A 20,925-nucleotide genomic window follows, 5' to 3' on the forward strand; every position below is an offset into this window, starting at 1 on the left:
ATTTCGCACAGCCGGGCCACCTTCCCGCAGTAAATATGCGGAAGGCGGTCTGGAAGAGATTAAAACAAATATGATATACTTTCCTATCTATTTACTAATAGGCCTCATGCACACAGGGCACTGTTAGCAGCGTCAGATGTTTTTTCTTACAGCTTCAAACGCCTCACCATGTTATTTTATGTGTCCATGCACACATAGGCTTTTAGGAGCTTTTAATGGCATAGGCATTTAGAAGCTGTAAAAAAGAAAACCAAAAAAAAAAAAAAACAGATCCAGCTCATTTTGGAGCAGCATTTTTTAAAGTGGAGGCCGCCAACGTCCTTAATCACTGATTAGCTGGTTAAAGAGGTGTTCCAGCCTGGGGAAAAATACTGTAGCAGCTGACTTTTAATATATGGACACTTATCTGTCCATGGATCCCGCGATGTCGGCACCCCAGCCGATATTCGGATCGGCTATCGAGTGCTGCAGCCGACATTTCCACTAAGGGAAACTGGCAGTGAAGCCTTTCGACTTCACAAACGGTTCTAATTGGCCCCAGGGTGAAGGAAGGAGGAGGGGGCTGAACTTCTAAGAGACGACGCTGTGACTGTGTGTGTCAAGAATAGGTCCCCGTTCCCCTCTCCCATCTTAGCCTTCCTCGCCAATGGGTCCGGTGGTGGCGATGGGCGTCGTGATTGACGATGGATCTACAGTGGGGGACATTATTTAAAAGGAAAAAAAAAAAAAACACAGGATTTTCGAAAACTGTGCTTTTATTTCTCTTTGACACTTTTTGGTGAATAAGTAGGGGTACAAATGTACCCCTACTCATTCAAATGGGGGGGGGGCAGGATCGGAGGGCCCCCCTTGTTAAAGGGGGCTTCAAGATTCCAATAAGCCCTCTATCCGCAGAACCCCACAACCACAGCCCAGGGTGGTGGGGAAGAGGACCTTGTCACTATCAACATGGGGGCAAGGTGCTTTGGGGTGGTGGTGTTGAGGGTATGTAGCCTGGTATGGTTCAGGGAGGAGGGGGGGGGCGCTCGATCTTCCCCCTTTCCTGCATGCTTGGATAAAGGGTTTGGTATGGATTTTGAGGGGGCCCCTACGCAGGTTATTTTTTTTTTCCCATTTTGGCGTGGGGTTCCCCTTAAAATCCATACCAGATCCAGGAGGGTCCCCATGCGGTTATTTTTCCACATTTTTTGATTGCCGGCAATTTTTTTTTTTTTTTTTTATATTCAGTTGTCAGTGGGGAAGCCTGCTGACAGCCGATGACTCATCCTTTGTTAAGAACATGGTGGCCGGCTTCCTGGCCTGCTCCTTAACCAGTTATTCACTGGTTGTTAAGGACATCGGCAGCCCGCTCCTTAACAACGCAGCTACTAAACGTAGCTTTACACACTAGGCTAAACACCGGCAAAAAACACTAAAACATTAGCGTTTTTACAGCAGTTTTTAGCTTTCTAGTGTGCACGAGGTCTAAGGATTAAAAATAATCAATGAGAAACTGCATCTATACCACATGGAGAGCCTAAATTTGCTCTTATTGCCCTTCAACTGGGGGCTCCCTGCCCTCCTTCTAAAGTATTAACCATGTCCGCAACCTTCCAGCTATGGTCAGAGTTCAACCTCTCATCCTCCCATACTGCACCTACACAATGGCTACCAGTTCCCATAACAACCCTATATTATTTCATTACACAAATTAACCTATCAGTATGGAAAGCCAAAGGCATTAACCCTTTCACTGCCAGGACCGTACGGCGTATGGACCTACAACACTGCCCCTAGGTGGCCAAGTCCGTACGCTGTACAGACCTCATTTCTCCTTTTGCTATAAGCTCATGGTTACTTCAGTGACCATGAACTTATAGCATAATTGTTCAGCAGATGCTACTATACAAACTGATAGCCCTCATCAGTGAAAAGAAAGTTGAATCCGCGCAATTAAAGTAGGTACAGGTGAAGTATAGAACTACTGCCTCTACAGGTACAATTCCACCTTAGTGGAATGTACTGAATTGAGAGTAAAATGGGTGTAGGTGTGGCGCTGTTCTGGTAGGGTGAATAAATTAGTCATAAACCACTATTAACTAGCAGTGTGTTGTGATAGTATCTGGGTGGTGTTGCAACCTCTGGTGACTATTTAGAAATGTGGTTACAATAGATAAAGGGACTACTTTGTTACTAATATTGCGTGTGTGAATTGTTCCATGTAAATAACAACCAAACATTTGATTAATACTACAAAAATATATGAAAAATTATGTAAAATATGCCCAATATAACATACAGTATATTAGTGGACCTGGTGACAAACTGCATATACAAGAAAGTGCTTAGTGGGAAAAAAAAAAAAAAAGGGGGGGGAGGGGGGGGGGTTGCTAGTTAGCAGATGGACAAAGTGACTTGTGCTCAAAACAATAAAAGCCAATGCTTGCTGGAAAAAACAATATTGCTTTAAAAAGTCTTATTGTATGCACAAATGGTTTTTGTGCTTAGAAAGAATTAATCCCTCTAGAAAAACAATATTGTTAAAGTGGGTCTTCTTGTTCCAGTACTGACTCGGTGATGGTGCTGCCTAATCGTGCTCCTAATGTGCATACACTCACCGAATAGCCTCACCCCTAAAGGGGTATTGCGCGGTCACAGTATTGGCCACTGTGTAGCAACTCCTGGCAGTTCCAGTTCGTGCTTGTAATGTTATTTTATCGTTTTGGTGTGTTCAGCATATGGTAGAGAAGGGATGCCCACAGCGTAAAACTGTTTAAAAAGCTTTATTTTAGGTATAAGCAAAGATAGTACTCACATTGTTAAAGCTAGTGTAAGCATGAGAAAACAGGGATAAAAGCCGTCAAAATATCCTGTGTTCGTCTAGTTGGAGGTGACGCAAGACGTTCGCAATCCACGCTCTACGCGTTTCGTCATTGGGAGTCTACAGGAGCGGACGAAACGCATAGGGCGTGGCTTACGAACATGGCTTATATGCTGAACACACCATAAATGATAAAACATTACAAGAACGAACCGGAACTGCCAGGAGTTGCTACACAGTGGCAAATACTGTGACCGCGCAATACCCCTGTAGGCATGAGGCTATTCGGTGAGTGTATGCACATTAGGAGCACGATTAAGCAGCACCATCACCGAGCCAGTACTGGAACAAGAAGACCCGCTTTTAACAACATTGTTTTTCTAGAGGGATTAATTCTTTCTAAGCACAAAAACCATTTGTGCACACAATAAGACCTTTTAAAGTAATATTGTTTTTCCAGCAAGCACTGGCTTTTATTGTTTTGAGCACAAGTCACTTTGTCAATCTGCTAACTAGCAACCCTCCCCCCTTTTTTTTCACTAAGCACTTTTTTGTATATGCACTTTGTCACCAGGTCCACTAAATATACTGTATGTTATATTGGGCATATTTTACATCATTTTTCATATATTTTTGTAGTATTAATCAAATGTTTGGTTGTTATTTACATGGAACAATTCACACTCGGAATATTAGTAATGAAGTAGTCCCTTTATCTATTGTTACCACATTTCTAAATAGTCACCAGAGGTTGCAACACCACCCAGATACTATCACAACACACTGCTAGTTATAGTGGTTTATCACTTAATTATTCACCCTACCAGAACAGCGCCACACCTACATCCATTTTACTCTCAGCTCTCATCAGTGGCTAATAAGCCACTGATCAGAGCAATTTAACTAAAATGTGAACAACCCCCCCCCCCTCCTGCCACCGCCGATCTGCCGCTATGTCTTCCGCCCTTCCACCTGCCTATGCTGACATTTAATGTGCACCCCACCCTCACTCTAACTCTCCCTTACACTAACTTACCCTTCCTGCTCTAATCCCCCCCCCCCCCCAGCACCGATCCCCCCACCTTGCAAACTCCAATCCCTCTGTGGCTGTCCTGCAGCTGTCAGATTCGCTCCTCTGCCCTCCCGCCCGCTGTTTGTGTTGCAAGGCAGCCACAGAGGGATTGAACTGTAAAAAAAAAAGAAACCCCCCCAGTGCTGTTCCAACCCTCCCTCGCCTAATGCCCAGGTGCCGCCTGCCCTGCAGCTACTAGCCGGCTCTCCCACCGCCCCTCCCGCCGGCTTTCCGTGCTGCAGGACAGACACAGAGGGATTTTTTTTTTCAAAAAACTACACCCCCGCGCTGCTCTGAACCCCCCCCTCCACCAACCCCTCCATGCTGTTAGCCAGCTCTCCCCACCTTTCCTCCCGCCGGCTGCAACCGCTGACAGATCGGTCAGCTTGGAGGAGGGAGGGGGTGTTGCAGGGGACAGGGGGTCCAGTAAACATGTTTTACCACCCCCTGTGCTTTCCTGAACGAATGCAGCCCAGTGATCTTTACAGATCGCTCCTGCATTCTTTCATCACTGACAGATAGTAAACTCTGTTTACTATTGTCAGTTTGTGAATGAAACAGTTTTTTTTTTTAATCAATTGGAGTCTTTACAGACTCCTTATTCATTAATATACAGTGCACCTCAGGTTTCAAAAAAAAAAAAAAAAAAAAAAAAAAAGACCGAGGTCTGTTTAGACCCCTGATATTTCTCCAAATAAAAGAATTCAAACTAAAAAGTCGTAAAGAAAAAAAAAAATTGCAAGGGTAGATTTAGACGTGTCTCACACTGGGGCTAGTTTTAGCAGCGCTTTACTGCCGTTATAGCATCGCTATTCGGCCGATACGCAGGAATTTTGTAAAATTTGCTGTGTTTTTAGCTGCTAATGATTTTAGTGGATTTTTAGCAAAATTGGGACCTTAAAAATCAGTAACACCTTCTTTTTATTCTACTGGTCATGTGCTTTCATAAAATATATGGTTTGGGGGGTCTTTTACAAAACTCTGAAAGCTATAAGTGAAAAATAAAAAAGATAAGGAAACATTGCAAAAATGGCCTGGCCACCTGAGTGTACAAAATGGTGCACAGGGCCTGGCAGCGAAAGGGTTAATGCGCTTTCTGATCTTTACGATAAAAGTTCTCTTGGCACATTTGTGCATATAAGATCTCACTACCATTTACCTTCATCTTCCCTTTTTACTTATTTACTGGTTCGTTCATTTTTACTAAAGCACCCACTTCCCCCGCATTTAGACTTACCTACACCACTTTACCGATTTCTCCACGAGCTGCCTGGTTTCAGTAGGGGCATCTCACCATTTTACACCTTCTATAGTGATAATGAATGCTTTACCAAGACTACTACGATCATCAAATGGGAACACAATCTGGACACCACATTTACTGACAATGCTTGGCGGAAGGCTTTTAATATCACGTATTCCTCATCCCATTGTGTTAACCATTGGGAGATCTATCAGAAATCAATCCATCATTGATATCTTATGCCATACAAGCTCTCCAAATTTCACCCCTCCAAATCAGCACTTTGCTGGCACGAATGTGGAGAAATCGGTTCCCTTTACCACATCCTATGGAAATGCAAGTCCCTATGATCTTTCTGGAACAGAATCTTCCAAGTAGTCTTTGACATTGGTGAGCCAACAATCTCCCCAGACCCTGCATTAGCAGTCATACACTTAGGGATACACAAAATTACCCTCCAAAGTTAGAGTAATACTCATACATTTATTTTTAGCTGCAAAGCTCACAGTCGCCAAGCTTTGGAAAACAAACCAATCTCCATCCATCTTAGATACTGTATCCACACTTAATCACCCATGCAAGATGGAAAAGCTACTGTCGATTACCAATATGACATTTACAAAATTCTGTACAACTTGGTCTGTATGGCTATCCAACTTTAGATGTAGCATTAGGATCTGATGATGTTTAATAACTAAACTTATGATTCCTTGTTATTACTACTGAAGTTAGTTAAATGTTCTCACCCTGCAGCTGCTCCGACAGCTCTATGGTGACTGGTGGTTACTCTGGCCCTGTTCCGTTACCCTTTCGCCCCCTTATGTTTCCCTACTCCCCCTGCCCCCCATTTCTCTTCCCCCCGTCGCCTTGGTTTAGAGACCCCTTACGGGTTGGTTATGCTTTATAGCCTGTTCATCTTATATCATTTATTGTTCAATACCTACATCTGTAAACCTGGATTTGATATGACATGTCTCTCACTCACTACTGTATTTCTTTACTTTGTAACTGCAATGAAAATTCTAATAGACTATTAGAAAAAAAAAATCAATGTGGATTGGGAGAGTGATGTTCTACTCTAAAGTTACAAACAACCAGGCCCTAGCTGCAACGTGCAAAGAAATACAGCAAAGTTCCAGAGGAACCTTCCTCAGGCTAAGGATGGAAAAGGACCTCTAAGGTCATAGTAGATGATAGGCTCAGCAATAGCATGCAATGCCAAGCTGCTGCTAACAAAGCAAACAGAATATTGGCATGCATTAAAAAGGGATCAACTCCAGGAGATAAAACGATAATTCTCCTGCTCTACAAGACTCTGGTCCGGCCGCACCTAGAGTATGCAGGCCAGTTCTGGGCACCAGTCCTCAGGAAGGATGTACTGGAAATGGAGCGAGTACAAAGAAGGACAATAAAGCTAATAAAGGGTCTGGAGGATATTAGTTATGAGGAAAGGTTGTGAGCACTGAACTTATTCTCTCTGGAGAAGAGACGCTTGAGAGGGGATATGATTTAAATTTACAAATACCATACTGGTGACCTCACAATAGGGATAAAACTTTTTTGCGGAAGGGAGCTTAACAAGACACGTGGCCACTCACTAAAATTAGAAGAAAAGAGGTTTAACCTTAAACTACGTAGAGGGTTCTTTACTGTAAGAGCGGCAAGGATGTGGAATTCCCTTCCACAGGTGGTGGTCTCAGCTGAGAGCATCGATAGTTTAAAAAAAACTATTAGATAAGCACCTGAACGACCACAACATACAGGGATATACAATGTAATACCGACATATAATCACACACATAGGTTAGACTTGATGGATTTGTGTCTTTTTTCAACCTCACCTACTATGTAACTAATGTTTAAATGTGGATATTACCTCAAAGAGAAGACCATCTCCAGAAATAACAACAATACCGTCCCATTCTTCCAAATTGATAGTCTGTACCAGCTCTCGTGCATGGTTTTGTCTCTCTGGACGTAACAAGAAAGAAGTGATATAGTTAGTCAATTGACAACACCAATAATTGGAGTAAGAACACATAATTTGCATTGTATAAAATCGCACCTGTTTGTACGAGGTTGTAGCTGATATCTGCTTCAGTAATTATGGGCAGAATGTGTGTGTGACACTGCTGTAGGGAATTGCCACGTCCACCACAAGGATTTAGTATTAGCAATAACCGCCTGGCTCTGGGCTGGAGATCTCGAGTAATCTCTAGATTTAAAAATGTCAACAGAAGAGCAAGATTAATCAAGTCAGATAAAACAGAAATGTCCTCACTAGTATTAAATCTAAAAGATCTTCTATAGGACTCTCAGCAGTCACTCATGTATAATGAGACAGTACCACAATCTGGGTGCCAGAAGCCAGGCTTGGCAAATTTGTTTTTACAAAACCACATTTGAGCCAGCGCTTCAGAAGATTAGGGTATAAACGTCAATATCCTACTAAAGAGCAGACAATGGGAAACATGCAATTTTTTATTTTTTTTTGTGAAAATAAAACCAATAAGAAACAGTCATTTTTGGAGAAAAGGTCAATTTACTCAGTGACTTTTTTTTTTTTTACAAGTCTTGAAGCAGAGCTTCATCTATTCTGAGGATCTATGTTTCACCATGCCTCCACACAGGGACACAGTGCAGAACAGTGTTAATTTGAATTGACGAAAATATTTTGGTTAGCTAAATTAACATTTTAGTCAACCAAAATGGCATTTAAGACTGATTAAAACGAATCCAAAATTGACGTAAAAAGCAGTCAGCCGCCCACCGCGATCTCTTCCTTGCACCGTGCTGTGATTGCCAATCAGGCACATCGGCTGACGTCACTTGGCTCCTCCCCACCCCCCCCCGATCATCCGATGTGCCCGATTGGCACTCACAGCACGGTGCGAGGAAGAGATCGCGGTGGGCGGCTGACTGCTCTATGCGCTGATGTGTGTTGCACTCACTTTTGCATGTGTTTAGTTTGATTTACCGAGATCAATTTGAAAGGTTCATTGCGCAATGAATATTCTCTCTGATTGCATGAATGAAATTGAAAAGTGTACCAGCTGATTATCAGAGGAAACAGTGAACAAACTCAGGGTGAAATCGCAACATTTGTTGAACCAAGCCTATTAAGGAAGATAATCATTCTGCCATAGATATTTTTGTTATATTTTTGTGTTTTTTGGTTTTACACCAGCTTGGTAGATCTATAATGCAATATGCGGATTTGATAATCATACTTATTTAGGATTATTACATGAATAATTTATATCATTAGAGGTCTCAAATATGTGGTCCAATATCTGCCCTAAATGAATAATTTTAATTTAATTATTATGAATTAATTTCAGCACACAATTAACAGTGTATTTAGCGCATCTAATTTCACATATCTTTTTTAAGTGGTATCAGAACACAAACACAGAGGTGCGACTTCATACTATCTTTACTATTTATATTGTTCACGTAGAAGTTTTTTTTTGGAAATTAATTTTTTGGAATAGCACATTAAGCCTGGTTTCACACATGTGTGGTGCGAATTGAAGCTCAGGTTTCACTGGGGAGATAACAATCTCCTGTTCAACGGATTCATTGCGTTTTTGCTCAGGATTAGAGAGCAGGGAGAGGGGGAGGGAGAGGGGGAGGTGTAGTGAGGAGAAAGAGAAAATCCTTGTTCAGAACGCAATGCATCTGCGAATCAGATGCGTTCCCATAGGAGATAATAGGCTTGTAGTTCGCACCGCAATGCCCAAAAAACGCACACGTTTTTTGTGCAATGCGCAGTGCGAATGCAACGCACATATGTGAACCAGATACATTCATATGAATGTATTTTAAAATGTCCTGCGAATTAGATGCGGTGTAAGCCGCATCTAATTCGCATAGGTGTGAACCCGGGCTTAATTGGGAGCTTTGGTTTTTCACATATACATATATATACACACACACGCACACACACATATTGGAATCATTATATAACTATCACTTAACATCAGAATCATGACATTTATCCAATTAGCGCTTTAGTTAATTATTGTTCAATATGTATTCTGCTACATATTTTTGGTAAAAAATGAAAAATAATAAGCGTATATTTATTGGTTTGCGCAAAAGGTATAGTGTCTACAAACTATGATATATACATACATACATATATATATATATATATATATATATATATATATATATATATATATATATATATATATATATATATATATATATATATATATATATATACACAAATTTTTTTTTTTGGTAATGGCGGCGATCAGTGACTTATAGCACAAAAAGCAATATTGCAGCTGACAACTGAACACTGACACTTTAAGGGAACCAGTGACATTAACCACAGCCCCGGAAGAATTTAACCCCTTCCTGACCAGAGCACTTTCTGCGATTCGGCACTGCGTCGCTTTAACTGACAACTGCACGGTCATGCAACGTTGTGCCCAAACAAAATTGACGTCCTTTTATTCCCACAAATAGAGCTTTTTGGTGGTATTTGATCACCTCTGCAGTTTTTATTTTTTTTGCGTTATAAACAAAAAAGAGCGACAGTTTTGAAAAAATAAAACGCATTCTTTTTTACTTTTTGTGCTATAATAAATATCCCCCAAAAATATATATAAAAAAACATTTTTTTTCTTCAGTTTAGGCCGATATGTATTCTTCTACATATTTTTGGCAAAAAAAAAAAAAAAATAATTGCAATAAGCGTATATTGATTGGTTTGCACAAAAGTTATAGCGTCTACAAAATAGGGGATAGATTTCTACCATTTTTACTATTATTTTTTTACTAGTAACGGCGACAATCTGCGATTTTTATCATGACTGCAACATTATGGCGCACACATGGGACAATTTTGATACATTTTTGGAACCATTGGCATTAATACACGGATCAGTGCGATTAAAAATGCATTAATTACTGTAAAAATGTCACTGGCAGTGAAGGGGGTTAAGACTAGGGGGCGGTGAAGGGGTTAAGTGTGTTCCCTGGGAGGTGATTCTAACTGAAGGGGGAGGGACTAACTACAGGAGGTGACAGATCTGTCACTCCTGTCAGAATAGAACAGGGAAGAGTGTGTGTTTGGGACCGCGAGCCCACGTACAGTTACGTGGTTTCGCGCAGGGGAGCCAACCTGCCACAGTAAAACAGCAAAAGAACTCAATAAATTATTATATATACTAAGCCATTTGTTTCCATACACCATTTAGTTCGAGCTACCAAGGATCATTTGTGTGCATTAGGAACATATACTTCTGACAGTACCTACACCCAGAGCTGTTCAATGACAGCTATACTAGTACTATGTGGAGAACCAGTCAAATTCTGAGCAAACCGATTACTGAATTGGTGTTTTTCAATCAGCCTGAATATGTGCATTTAGATTTGTATGAGCTGTGGATTCTTTGCACACTGGACGATCCACATGCATGCGGTCATGCAATTTGAAATATTGCGGTTTTCAAGAAAAAAAAAAAAAAAAAAAAAAAAGCACTCGTGAACAAAAATTTTAATTTTTTTTTTTTTTTATTATACTTTAAAGAAACTGTACAACTTTCCAAATATAGTGTACAGCCCAAATACTTGTAAAATAAACCCAAGTTATCTCATATCCATATCACACAATAAACATTTTTGGTTTTTGAAAGGGCTTGCCAGATTTATGCAAAATTTAGGAGCTACTCAGTGTACTTTCTCGTTCAAAGATTTTTATTGAAAGATCATCAAGTAACAATTATAATATAGCAATTAAGAGTTATATAGCAATCTCATGTATAACACAAAATACAGGTTGAAACATTGTAATGACAAAATGATCTATAGAGGAGAGAATTAATATTTGATAATGATATTTGATAAAGTAGTTTAAGACCTCTTTCACACTGAGGCACTTTGCAGGAGCTATAGCATTAAATATAGCTCCTTCAAAGCGCCCTGAAACAGCGGCTCCATTCACACTGGAGCGGTGTGCTGGCAGGGCGTCAGAAAAAGTCCTGCCAGCAGCTTCTTTGGAGCGCATTGGGAGCGGTGAACTCACAGCTCCTAAAGCGCCCCTGCCCATTGAAAACAATGGGGCAGCGCTGCTATACTGCCGGCAAAGCACCGAAAGGGGTCTAAGGTTAAGAAAAAAAAGAGGGGGGAAAAAAAAAAAAAAAAAAAGCACCGGACTGCATCAAAAACGTGTATGCAGAAAAGCACCTGGAATGCATCCGGACTGCGTTTCTATGGTGTGAACTGGCCCTATAATGGAAAATCATTGTCAAACAGATGTGAGGGTAAAATGTCTGAAGTAGCATGGGTGTTAAACCGTTGCTACTACTACAGAACTAGTGTGATGATATTGAGTTCTTCATACTCCGTGTACTTTAAACACCAACAGGTAATTAGCAATAGCAATGAAACACAAGAATTGGGTACCAGTTCAACATTTTAGGTACATAACATGCAGTGTTGCCAACCGCCCATTAATTTATGGGCAGCCTGTAAATTTAAGCCCATTTTCAGGCTGCCCGTAAATGTCTGTTACGGGCACCGCTGCCCGTAAAAAAAAAAAAGATGGTCGCGAGCCGACCATGTAACTGTGCATGCGCCGTTCGGGGAAGCTCGTACATGCTCGGCCGACTGGCATGGGGGATAGCAAAAAGGGGGCAGAGGAAGATGATATTACTGGGAGGGGTTGAAGCTGTGCAGGGGATAGAGCAGGCCACTGATGTGGAGAGGTAAAGGTGGACAGAGGAGAAAGCTACTGTGAGGGGATGAAAAGGACACTACCATGTCTGCAGCCTCTGTCCACCACCTCCTGTATCCTGTCCGCAGCCTCTGTTCACCTCCTGTATCATGTCCGCAGCCTCTGACCATCTCGTGTTTTTTTATAATGTCTGCAGTCTGAGCGGAAAACTGGAGAGGATAGCGCCACCAGGATGGGGGTCATAGGAGGATTTAGACGTGTGTGGACTGTAAGGGGGGGGTGAATACAACAATGTAGGGGGCACTGATATAAAAAGTCCCCCCCCCCATTTAAGTAACACCTAGGACTGCGCGATTTTGGCTAAAATGAGAATTACGATTTTTTTGCTCAGAATAAAGATCGTGAGTCGCTCACGATTCTCGCGGCATAACATCTTTCACATTATACAAAAAAATTGGGCTAACTTTACTGTTTAGTTTTTTTTTTTTTTTTTTTTATTCATTAACGTGTATTTTTTTTTTTTTAAATTGTGTTTGAAAGACCGCTGCACAAATACAGTGTGACATAAAATATTGCAACAACCGCCATTTTATTCTCTAGGGTCTCCGCTATAAAAATATATATAAATGTTTGGGGGTTCTGAATAATTTTCTAGCAATAAATATTGATTTCAACTTGTAAGCAGCAAGTGCCAGAAAAAGGTTTAGTCTTTAAGTGGTTAAACTTCCCTCATCTACAGGCAGAAGTTCATTCCTTTGATCTAAGAAGAAATGTTACTTTGTTTATACTTATCCAATATGTTGTGATAAAACTTGTCAGGCTGCCTGGATATTTTTTATTTATTTTTTCAGCTATGAGAACTCTCTGCACCTGTTAGAAAGAATCGTGAAATGCTGTTTTGAAGATCGGGAAGGGAAAAGAATCGCGATTTCGACTCAACGATTTATCGTACAGCTCTAGTAACCCCCCCCTTACCTTAGTGTATTCACTCTGTGGAAGGTGGTCTCTAGTCACCAGAGCCCCCCCACCCCCCTTACATCATGATCTGTAGCATTGCCCTTTACATAAGAGTTCCCTTTCACTGTAAGGCGGAATTCTGTAGACTCTGATGTAAGTGGGAACGCTGTGCTGGCTGGGTTATAGTAACCTGACCTTCATGTCAATTGAGAAATATGGTTTTTGACTTTTGTTTAACTTAAACTCATTGCCAATTGCACTCACATTGTGTTTATAGTTTAAATATTGGCATTTTGCACTGTTTAGCACTGAAAACTCTCATTTTAGGTACTGTTTTGCAGTGCCAGAAAAAATGTGGCTCTGACAGCAAATTTTATGATTTTTGCCAGTAAAAAAAAAAAAATTGGTGCAGTTTGTAAATTTTGGCGTCCTGCCAGTAAACTTCACGTTGGTGGTTGGCAACACTGATAACAAGACTGTAATTTGAGTAGCCCTGAATTATAACCTAGTTAATAAATTAGGTTCCAGGAGTGACCAACACTCCTGACAAAGTCACATGTGATCTATGGTTCAGTCTATCTTATAAGGGGTTGTAAAGGCTCTTTTAAAAAAAAAAAAAAAAAAAAAAACATGTTATATTTACCTCCTCTGTGCAAGGGTTTTGAACATAGTGGCCCTGATTCTCCTCCTCTGGGGTCCCCCAGTGGTGCGCTCCTAGGTCCTCTCCCACATAAAGTTCCCAATAGAGAAGTGCTCTCCCTCCGGGCACGCTCCCGTGTCCTGCTGATGCGTCCATTGACAGACAGCAGGACTCCGCCTGCCCCCTGCTCACACATCATTGGATTTGATTGACAGCAACGGAGCCAATGGTTATGCTGCTATCAATCTATCAAATCAGGACCCGAGACACTGGCTGGAGCTGGCGTGCTTGTTGCTGGAAAGACCGGGTTCAGGTAAGTAGAATGCATTAAGGTGAGAAACCTCGGGGGTTTACAACCCCTTTAAGATACATTTGTCAGGAAATATTTGAAGTGTCAAAAGCTGCAGAATTGTGAAGAAACAACTGCAAAGATGAGATAATTATAGAGAAAACACATGTTGTGGCATTCAGACCAAATGCCCTAAAAATAAGGAACCTGATAACCATCAAGGGCTTGTCAGAAAGGTCATTTGGGTAGTTTGTTGCCATTATGATTAAAAAAAAAAAAAAAAAGTGTAAAACACGGTTGATTGATAAATGGCTTCAGCCAAACACTAACCATGAGTGAAAGAAATGTTTTTGTGTTATCATTCATATTCTCTGAAAAATGGCCCACAAATCATAAAGTCTGCCAGGGTATGTCAATTTATGAGCACAAACTGTATATTTGGACACAGGCACAATTTTCATACTTTTGGCTCTGTATGTCACCAGAATAAAATTAAAACGAAACAATCCAAATGTATTTGAAGTGCAGACTTCCAGCTTTAATTCAAGGGGTTGAACATAATTATCATCAAGCACAAATTTTAGGAACGGCAACCATTTTTATACACAGTCTCCGCATTTTCAGGGGCTCAAATGTAATTGGACAAATGAATATAATAAAGAAAATGTTCATTTTTAATATTTTGCTGAGAATCATTTAGGCCTCATGTACACTGCTGCTGGTAAACAGACGTTCAGAGGCAGAGGCAGTTGGCTGCTTTTTTTTAGCTGACCCTGAACTCAACCAATGTTATCTTCGTGTAATGTTGTTTTTAGGCAGTTGCGTTTATAGGCTTTTCTTTGAAAGCAAAAAAAAAAAAATGGAGTTCAGACGCCAAAGTTTCCAACACTAAACACGGTACTGGCATTTAGCCGCATTTTTGTTTATAAGCATTTTTACAGGTGCCCTATTTTTTAACATTACAAAATTTAAAAATGATAGCAAATGATGAAAAAACACTAGAAAAAAAAATTAAAAACTTGTAATTGCTTGCTATGCTTCATAGACTATTTATATACCCCTAATGAGCATGATCCAATCCAATACACCACTAGCATTGCTGTTAGCCAAAGTATAATTGGAATTTGACCCATATGTTAGATTTTAACCAGATGACCCCACCATTAAGCTTCACCCCCCCCCCCCACTTGATCAAACATAGTTGCATGAAATTTAGGGTTAGGATTAGGGTTTTCCCCTTGAAGAACAAGTTAGGGTTTTCCGGTTAGGGTTTCACATTAGGGTTAGGGGGTTATGGTTAGGGTTTTCCCCTTGAAGAACAAGTTAGGGTTTCCGGTTAGGGTTTCACATTAGGGTTAGGGGGTTATGGTTAGGGTTTTCCCCTTGAAGAACAAGTTACGGTTAGGGTTTCCGGTTAGGGTTAATTAAAAATTGCAATTTAAATTTGCATAAAAGAGACAAAATAAATTAAAAAAAATGAAATTACATATACAGCTTATAAAAAAAAAAATAAACAAAACATATATACTAATCAACTGCAATTTAAAAACTAAATGTATTAAAAAAGTTGAATTTTTTCCTCACATATGCTCATTATGGGATCCATAGTAAAAGCACCGAAATTGAGGTAGAAACAAGTACACTGCTGCTCTCTCAGCTGCTGCTACTCTGGTCTCACAGAATGGTCGAAATAGTTAAATAATACTGTTTTTGGGGCTTTGAGAGGGTCCTATGCTGTTATCTTAAACGCTCCTAGACGCAAATGTAGCCACACCCGGCAAAACGTGGCATGCAAACGCAGCAAAACGAGTGTTTTTAAATGCCGGTTTGAAGCAGTCAAAAAATTTGTTCACAGGAGGTTGCCTCAGCGTCCTGTGTACATTAATGCAATGACTGCCTGAAGTCTGGAACCCATGGATATTACCAAAAACTGGGTTTCCTCCTTTCTAATGCTCTGCCAGGCTCTAACTGCAGCGGTCTTCAGTTGTTCTTTGTTTGTGGGTCTTTCTGCCTTTAGTTTTGCCATCAGCAAATTAAATGCATGCTCAATTGGGTTGAGATCAGGTGATTGACTCGGCCATTGAAGAATATTCCACTTCTTTTCCTTCAAAAGCTCCTGGGTTGCTTTTGCAGTGTGTTTTGGATCATTGTCCAGTAGACATGGGAAATTTGTTTTGTTCCGGATTCGTTTAACGAGTTTCGACAAATTCGTTGATTGGGAAATATCAGAATTAAGGAAAACCCGTTTAACAAATTTTTCCAAATATTTGAATATTCAAAAATTCTTAAATTCGCACATTCAAAAATTAGGAAATCTGAAATAATTAACTAATAACTTAACTATTACATTATAGGTATTATTTCCTTTCGTATTTGGCTGTTAGTGAACGTAACAAGTACAAATTTATCCGAAGTTACGAATTATCCGAAATAACGAATGCCGTATCTAAACGAATGGAACGTAATGAATAATAAATAATAATAACGTTTTTATTATTGATTAGAAGTAATTTGTTATGTTCCATTTGTTTAGATGCAGCATTCGTTATTTCGGATAATTCATAACTTTGGATAAATTCGTATTCGTTACGTTCACCAACAGCCAAATTTGAAAGGAAATTCCAATACCTATAGTTTAATAGTCATTTCAGATTTTCAAATTTCTGAATGTATGAATTGATATCATAACAAAATGACCCGAAAATCGAAGAAAAAAACCAAACAAAACAAAAAAACAAAAAAGGAATGAAACGAAAACAAATTTTTTAGCAGTGCACGTCTATTGTCCAACTGTACTGTGTAGCGGCATCCAATCAACTTTGCTGCATTTGGCTGATAGTATCTCTCTAAACACTGCAGAATTCATCCAGTTGCTTCTGTCACATCAGCAATAAACACCAATGACCCAGTGCCACTGGTAGGGTTGCCACGTCATCCCTTTAATCCAGGACACACATTAAATACACAGTGTCTGTGGCTGATTAAGATGTCAAACTCACTTGGTGCCTTATCTGCATTAAATCAGCCTCAGAACCTGTGTAATTAACCATTTGACAACTGGGCACTTAAACCCCCTTCCTAACCAGACCAATTTTCAGCTTTCGGTGCTCTCACATTTTGAATGACAATTACTCAGTCATGCAACACTGTACCCATATGAAATTTTTGTCCTTTTTTTCACACAAATAGAGCTTTCTTTCGGTGGTATTTAATCACCGTTGGGTTTTTTATTTTTTGCGCTATAAAAGAAAAAAAAAAAAAAGACTGAAAATTCGGTAAAAAAATAAAATTTTTTTTGTTTCTGTTATAAAATTTAGCAAATTTAGTAATTTTTCTTCGTAAATTTTGGCCACAATTTATACTGCTACATATCTTTGGTAAAAATAAGTACAAATCGGTGTAAATTATTTGGTTTTGTGAAAGTTATAGAGTCCAAAAGCTATGGTGCCAATATGAAAATTGATCACACCTGAATTACTGACAGCCTATCTATAGTCTTGAGACCCTAACATGCCAGAAAAGTACAAATACCCCCTAAATGACCCCTTTTTGGAAAGAAGACATTCCAAGGTATTTAGTAAGAGGCATGGTGAGTTTTTTGAAGTTGTCATTTTTTCCCACGATTCTTTGCAAAATCAAGATTTTTTTTTTCTTTTTTTTTTTTTTCCACAAAAATGTCATATTAGCAGGTTATTTCTCACACACCGCATATGTATACCACAAATTACACCCCAAAACACATTCTGCTATTACTCCCGAGTACGGCGATACCACATGTGAGAGGACTTTTACACAGCGTGGCCACATACAGAGGCCCAACATGCAGGGGAGCACCTTCAGGCGTTCTGGAGTGCCCAGGCAAATTCTGACATTTCTCTCCTACATGTAAAAATCATCATTTATTTGCTAGAAAATTTGATAGAACCCCAAAACATTATATATATTTTTTTAGCAAAGACCCTAGAGAATACAATGGCGGTTGTTGCAACTTTTTATCTTGCACGGTATTTGCACAGCAGTTTTTTTAACGCTTTTTTTTGGGAAAAAAAACAGTTTTGTGCTTTAAAAAAAAAACAAAAAAACAGTAAAGTTGGCCCAATGTTTTTGCATAATGTGTAAGATGAAGTTACACCGAGTAAATAGATACCTAACATGTCACCCTTCAAAATCGCACACGCTCGTGGAATGGCGCCAAACTTCGCTACTTAAAAATCCCCATAGGCGACGCTTTAAAATTTTTTACTGGTTACATGTTTTGAGTTACAGAGGAGTTCTAGGGCCAAAATTATTTCTCTCGCTCTAACGTTCGCACCGATACCTCACATGTGTGGTTTGAACACCGTTTTCATATGTGGGCGGGACTTACATGTGCATTCGCTTCTGCATGCGAGCACACAGACAGGGGCGCTTTCAAAATTTTTTTTTTTTTTTATTGTTCATTTTACTTTATTATAGTTTGACACTTTTTTCCTAAAAAAATTTTTTTGATCACTTTTATTCCTATTACAATGAATGTAAACATCCCTTGTAATAGGAATATGGCATGACAGGTCCTCTTTACAGTGAGATATGGGGTCAATAAGACCCCACATCTCACCTCTAGGCTGGGAAGCCTGAAATAAAAAAAAAAAAAAAAAAAAAAAAAAAAAACGATCCTGGCTTCGATCGTAGCGGTGAGACGGTAGAAGCACCGGAGGGCGGCGGGAAGGGGGGGGGGGGGGGGGAGGTCCCCTCTCACCTCCCATAAGAACGATCAAGCAGTGGAACAGCCGCTATGATCATTCCTTTGGTGTAGGGAATTGCTGGCTGAAAAAGCTGATATCTGAATGATGCCTGTAGCTGCACCCATCATTCAGATATCCCCGCACAAATTCAAGGACGTAGTATGACGGCCGGCGGGCCGGAAGTGGTTAAAACACATTTTTTTTTTTAACACAAAGTTGTCCATTTATACAATATTTCTAACACATAACATGTACATACCAAAAATGACACCCCGAAATAGATTCTCCTACTCCCCCTGAGTACGGCGATACCACATGTGTGAGACTTCCACAGCCTGGACACATACAGAGGCCGAGTACAGCTGAATATGGCCGAGCATGGCTGCGCATGGCTGCGCATGGCTGGGTATGGCTGCGCATGGCAGGGAATGGCTGCGCATGGCAGGGTATGGCTGCGCATGGCAGGGTATGGCTGCGCATGGCAGGGTATGGCTGCGCATGGCAGGGTATGGCTGCGCATGGCAGGGTATGGCTGCGCATGGCTGGGTATTGCCGAGTATGACTGGGTATTGCCGAGTATGACTGGGTATTGCAGGGTGTTGCAGAGTATTGCGGGGTGTTGCAGAGTAGTGCAGAGTATTGCGGGGTATTGAAGAGTATTGCGGGGTATTGTGGGGTATTGCAGAGTATTGTGGGGTATTGCAGAATATTGTGGGGTATCGCAGAGTATTGTGGGGTGTTGTGGAGTAGTGCAGAGTATTGCAGAGTATTGTGGGTTATGGCAGAGTATTGTGGGGTATTGCGGGGTATTGTGGGGTATGGCAGAGTATTGTGGGGTATTGCGGGGTATGGCAGAGTATTGTGGGGTATTGCGGGGTATGGCAGAGTATTGTGGGGTATTGCGGGGTATGGCAGAGTATTGTGGGGTATTGCGGGGTATGGCAGAGTATTGTGGGGTATTGCGGGGTATGGCAGAGTATTGTGGGGTATGGCAGAGTATTGTGGGGTATGGCAGAGTATTGTGGGGTATTGCGGGGTATGACAGAGTATTGTGGGGTATGGCAGAGTATTGTGGGGTATTGCAGAGTATTGTGGGGTATTGCAGAGTATTGTGGGGTATTGCAGAGCATTGCAGGGTATTATATTATGGAGGGATGGCTGAGCATGGAGGGATGGATGGATGGATGGATGTGACTGTATTTGTCACAGAGCAGCGTTGTGGGCACTACAGATGCAGCCCACAATGCTGCTACCATCCGATCCCTTCCCCGCTCCTACCCCTCTGTACCGATCGGTACACAGAGGGGAGGGAGGAACCGGCGTCATGACATGACGCCGGTTTGTTTACATGTGATCGCTCCGTCATTTGACGGAGCGATCGCATGGTAAACGGCCGCGATTAGCGGCCGTTCACCGTGGACCCGGCGGTCACGGAAGTTCTCTGGTGCGCGCCCCAGGGGGCGCGCGAGAGCAGTATTCTGGGAGGACATCCCAGAGACGTCCACCCAGGATAACCCGACCGCGCTGTGGCCGTCTTTCGGCTATGGCCCAGTCGGCATGTGGTTAATATGTGTCCTGGACTAAAAGGGATGATGTGGCAACCCTAGCCACTGGTAGCCATGCATGTCCATGCCATCACACTGCCTCCACCATGTTTTACAGATGAAGTTGTATGCTTTGAATCATGAGCTGTTCCAAGGCTTCGCCACACTTTTCTTCCCGTCTGGTACAGATTAATCTTTGTTTGATCCATCCAAAGAATGCTTTTCCAGAACAGGTCTGGCTTTTTTAGATGTTTTTTTGGCAAAGTCTAATCTGGCTTTTCTATTCGTCAGGCTTATGAATGGTTTGCACCGTGTGGTGAACCCTCTGTATTTGCTTTCGTGAAGTCTGCTCTTGATTGTAGACTTTGACAATGATATGCCCACCTCCTGGAAAGTTTCCTTCACTTGTCTGGATGCTGTAAATAGGTTTTTCTTTACCATAGAGAGGATCCTGCGATCATCCACCACTATTGTCTTCCATGGCTGTCAGTTGCTGAGCTCACCAGTACATTCTTCTTTCATCAGAATGTACCAAACTGTTGATTTGGCCACTCCTAAATGTTGCTTCTCTCCCTGATGGATTGGTTTAGTTTTTGAAGCCTTACAATGGCCTGTTTCACTTGCATGGTCAGCTCCTTTGAATGCATGATGTAGGTTCACAGCAATAGATTCCAAATGCAAATACCACACTTAGAATCAACTCCAGACCTTTTACCTGCCAAATTGATGAAGAAATAACGAAGGAGTAGCCCACACCTGGCCATGAAACAGCTTTTGATTAAATTGTTCAATTTCTTTTGGTCCCTTTAAAAAAAAAAAAAAAAAAAAAAAAAAAAAAAAGGGGGGGGGGGGGTATTAAGAGCTGTAATTCCTAAACCCTTCTTCTAAATTGGGTGTACAAACCCCCTAAATTAAACCTAAGAATGAGCACTTTCATCCCACAGCTATTATAGAACTATAGATTG

At 40.9% G+C, this 20,925-nt stretch overlaps 1 protein-coding gene across 1 annotated transcript in view; it reads right to left on the reverse strand.

Annotated features, from left to right (window-relative positions):
* Positions 1-20,925, reverse strand: part of SPHK2 (sphingosine kinase 2) — a 68,870-nt gene that overhangs the window by 21,377 nt on the left and 26,568 nt on the right. The window contains exons 3-4 of the mRNA XM_073602698.1: positions 7,181-7,330; positions 6,992-7,086 (exon numbers count right to left, since the gene is read on the reverse strand). Of these exons, the coding sequence (XP_073458799.1) occupies positions 6,992-7,086; positions 7,181-7,330 (245 nt within the window). The remainder of the gene's footprint in view (positions 1-6,991; positions 7,087-7,180; positions 7,331-20,925) is intronic.

This window comes from Aquarana catesbeiana, linkage group LG10 (genome assembly GCF_042186555.1).
Source record: "Aquarana catesbeiana isolate 2022-GZ linkage group LG10, ASM4218655v1, whole genome shotgun sequence".
Classification (NCBI taxonomy): Eukaryota; Metazoa; Chordata; class Amphibia; order Anura; family Ranidae; genus Aquarana; species Aquarana catesbeiana.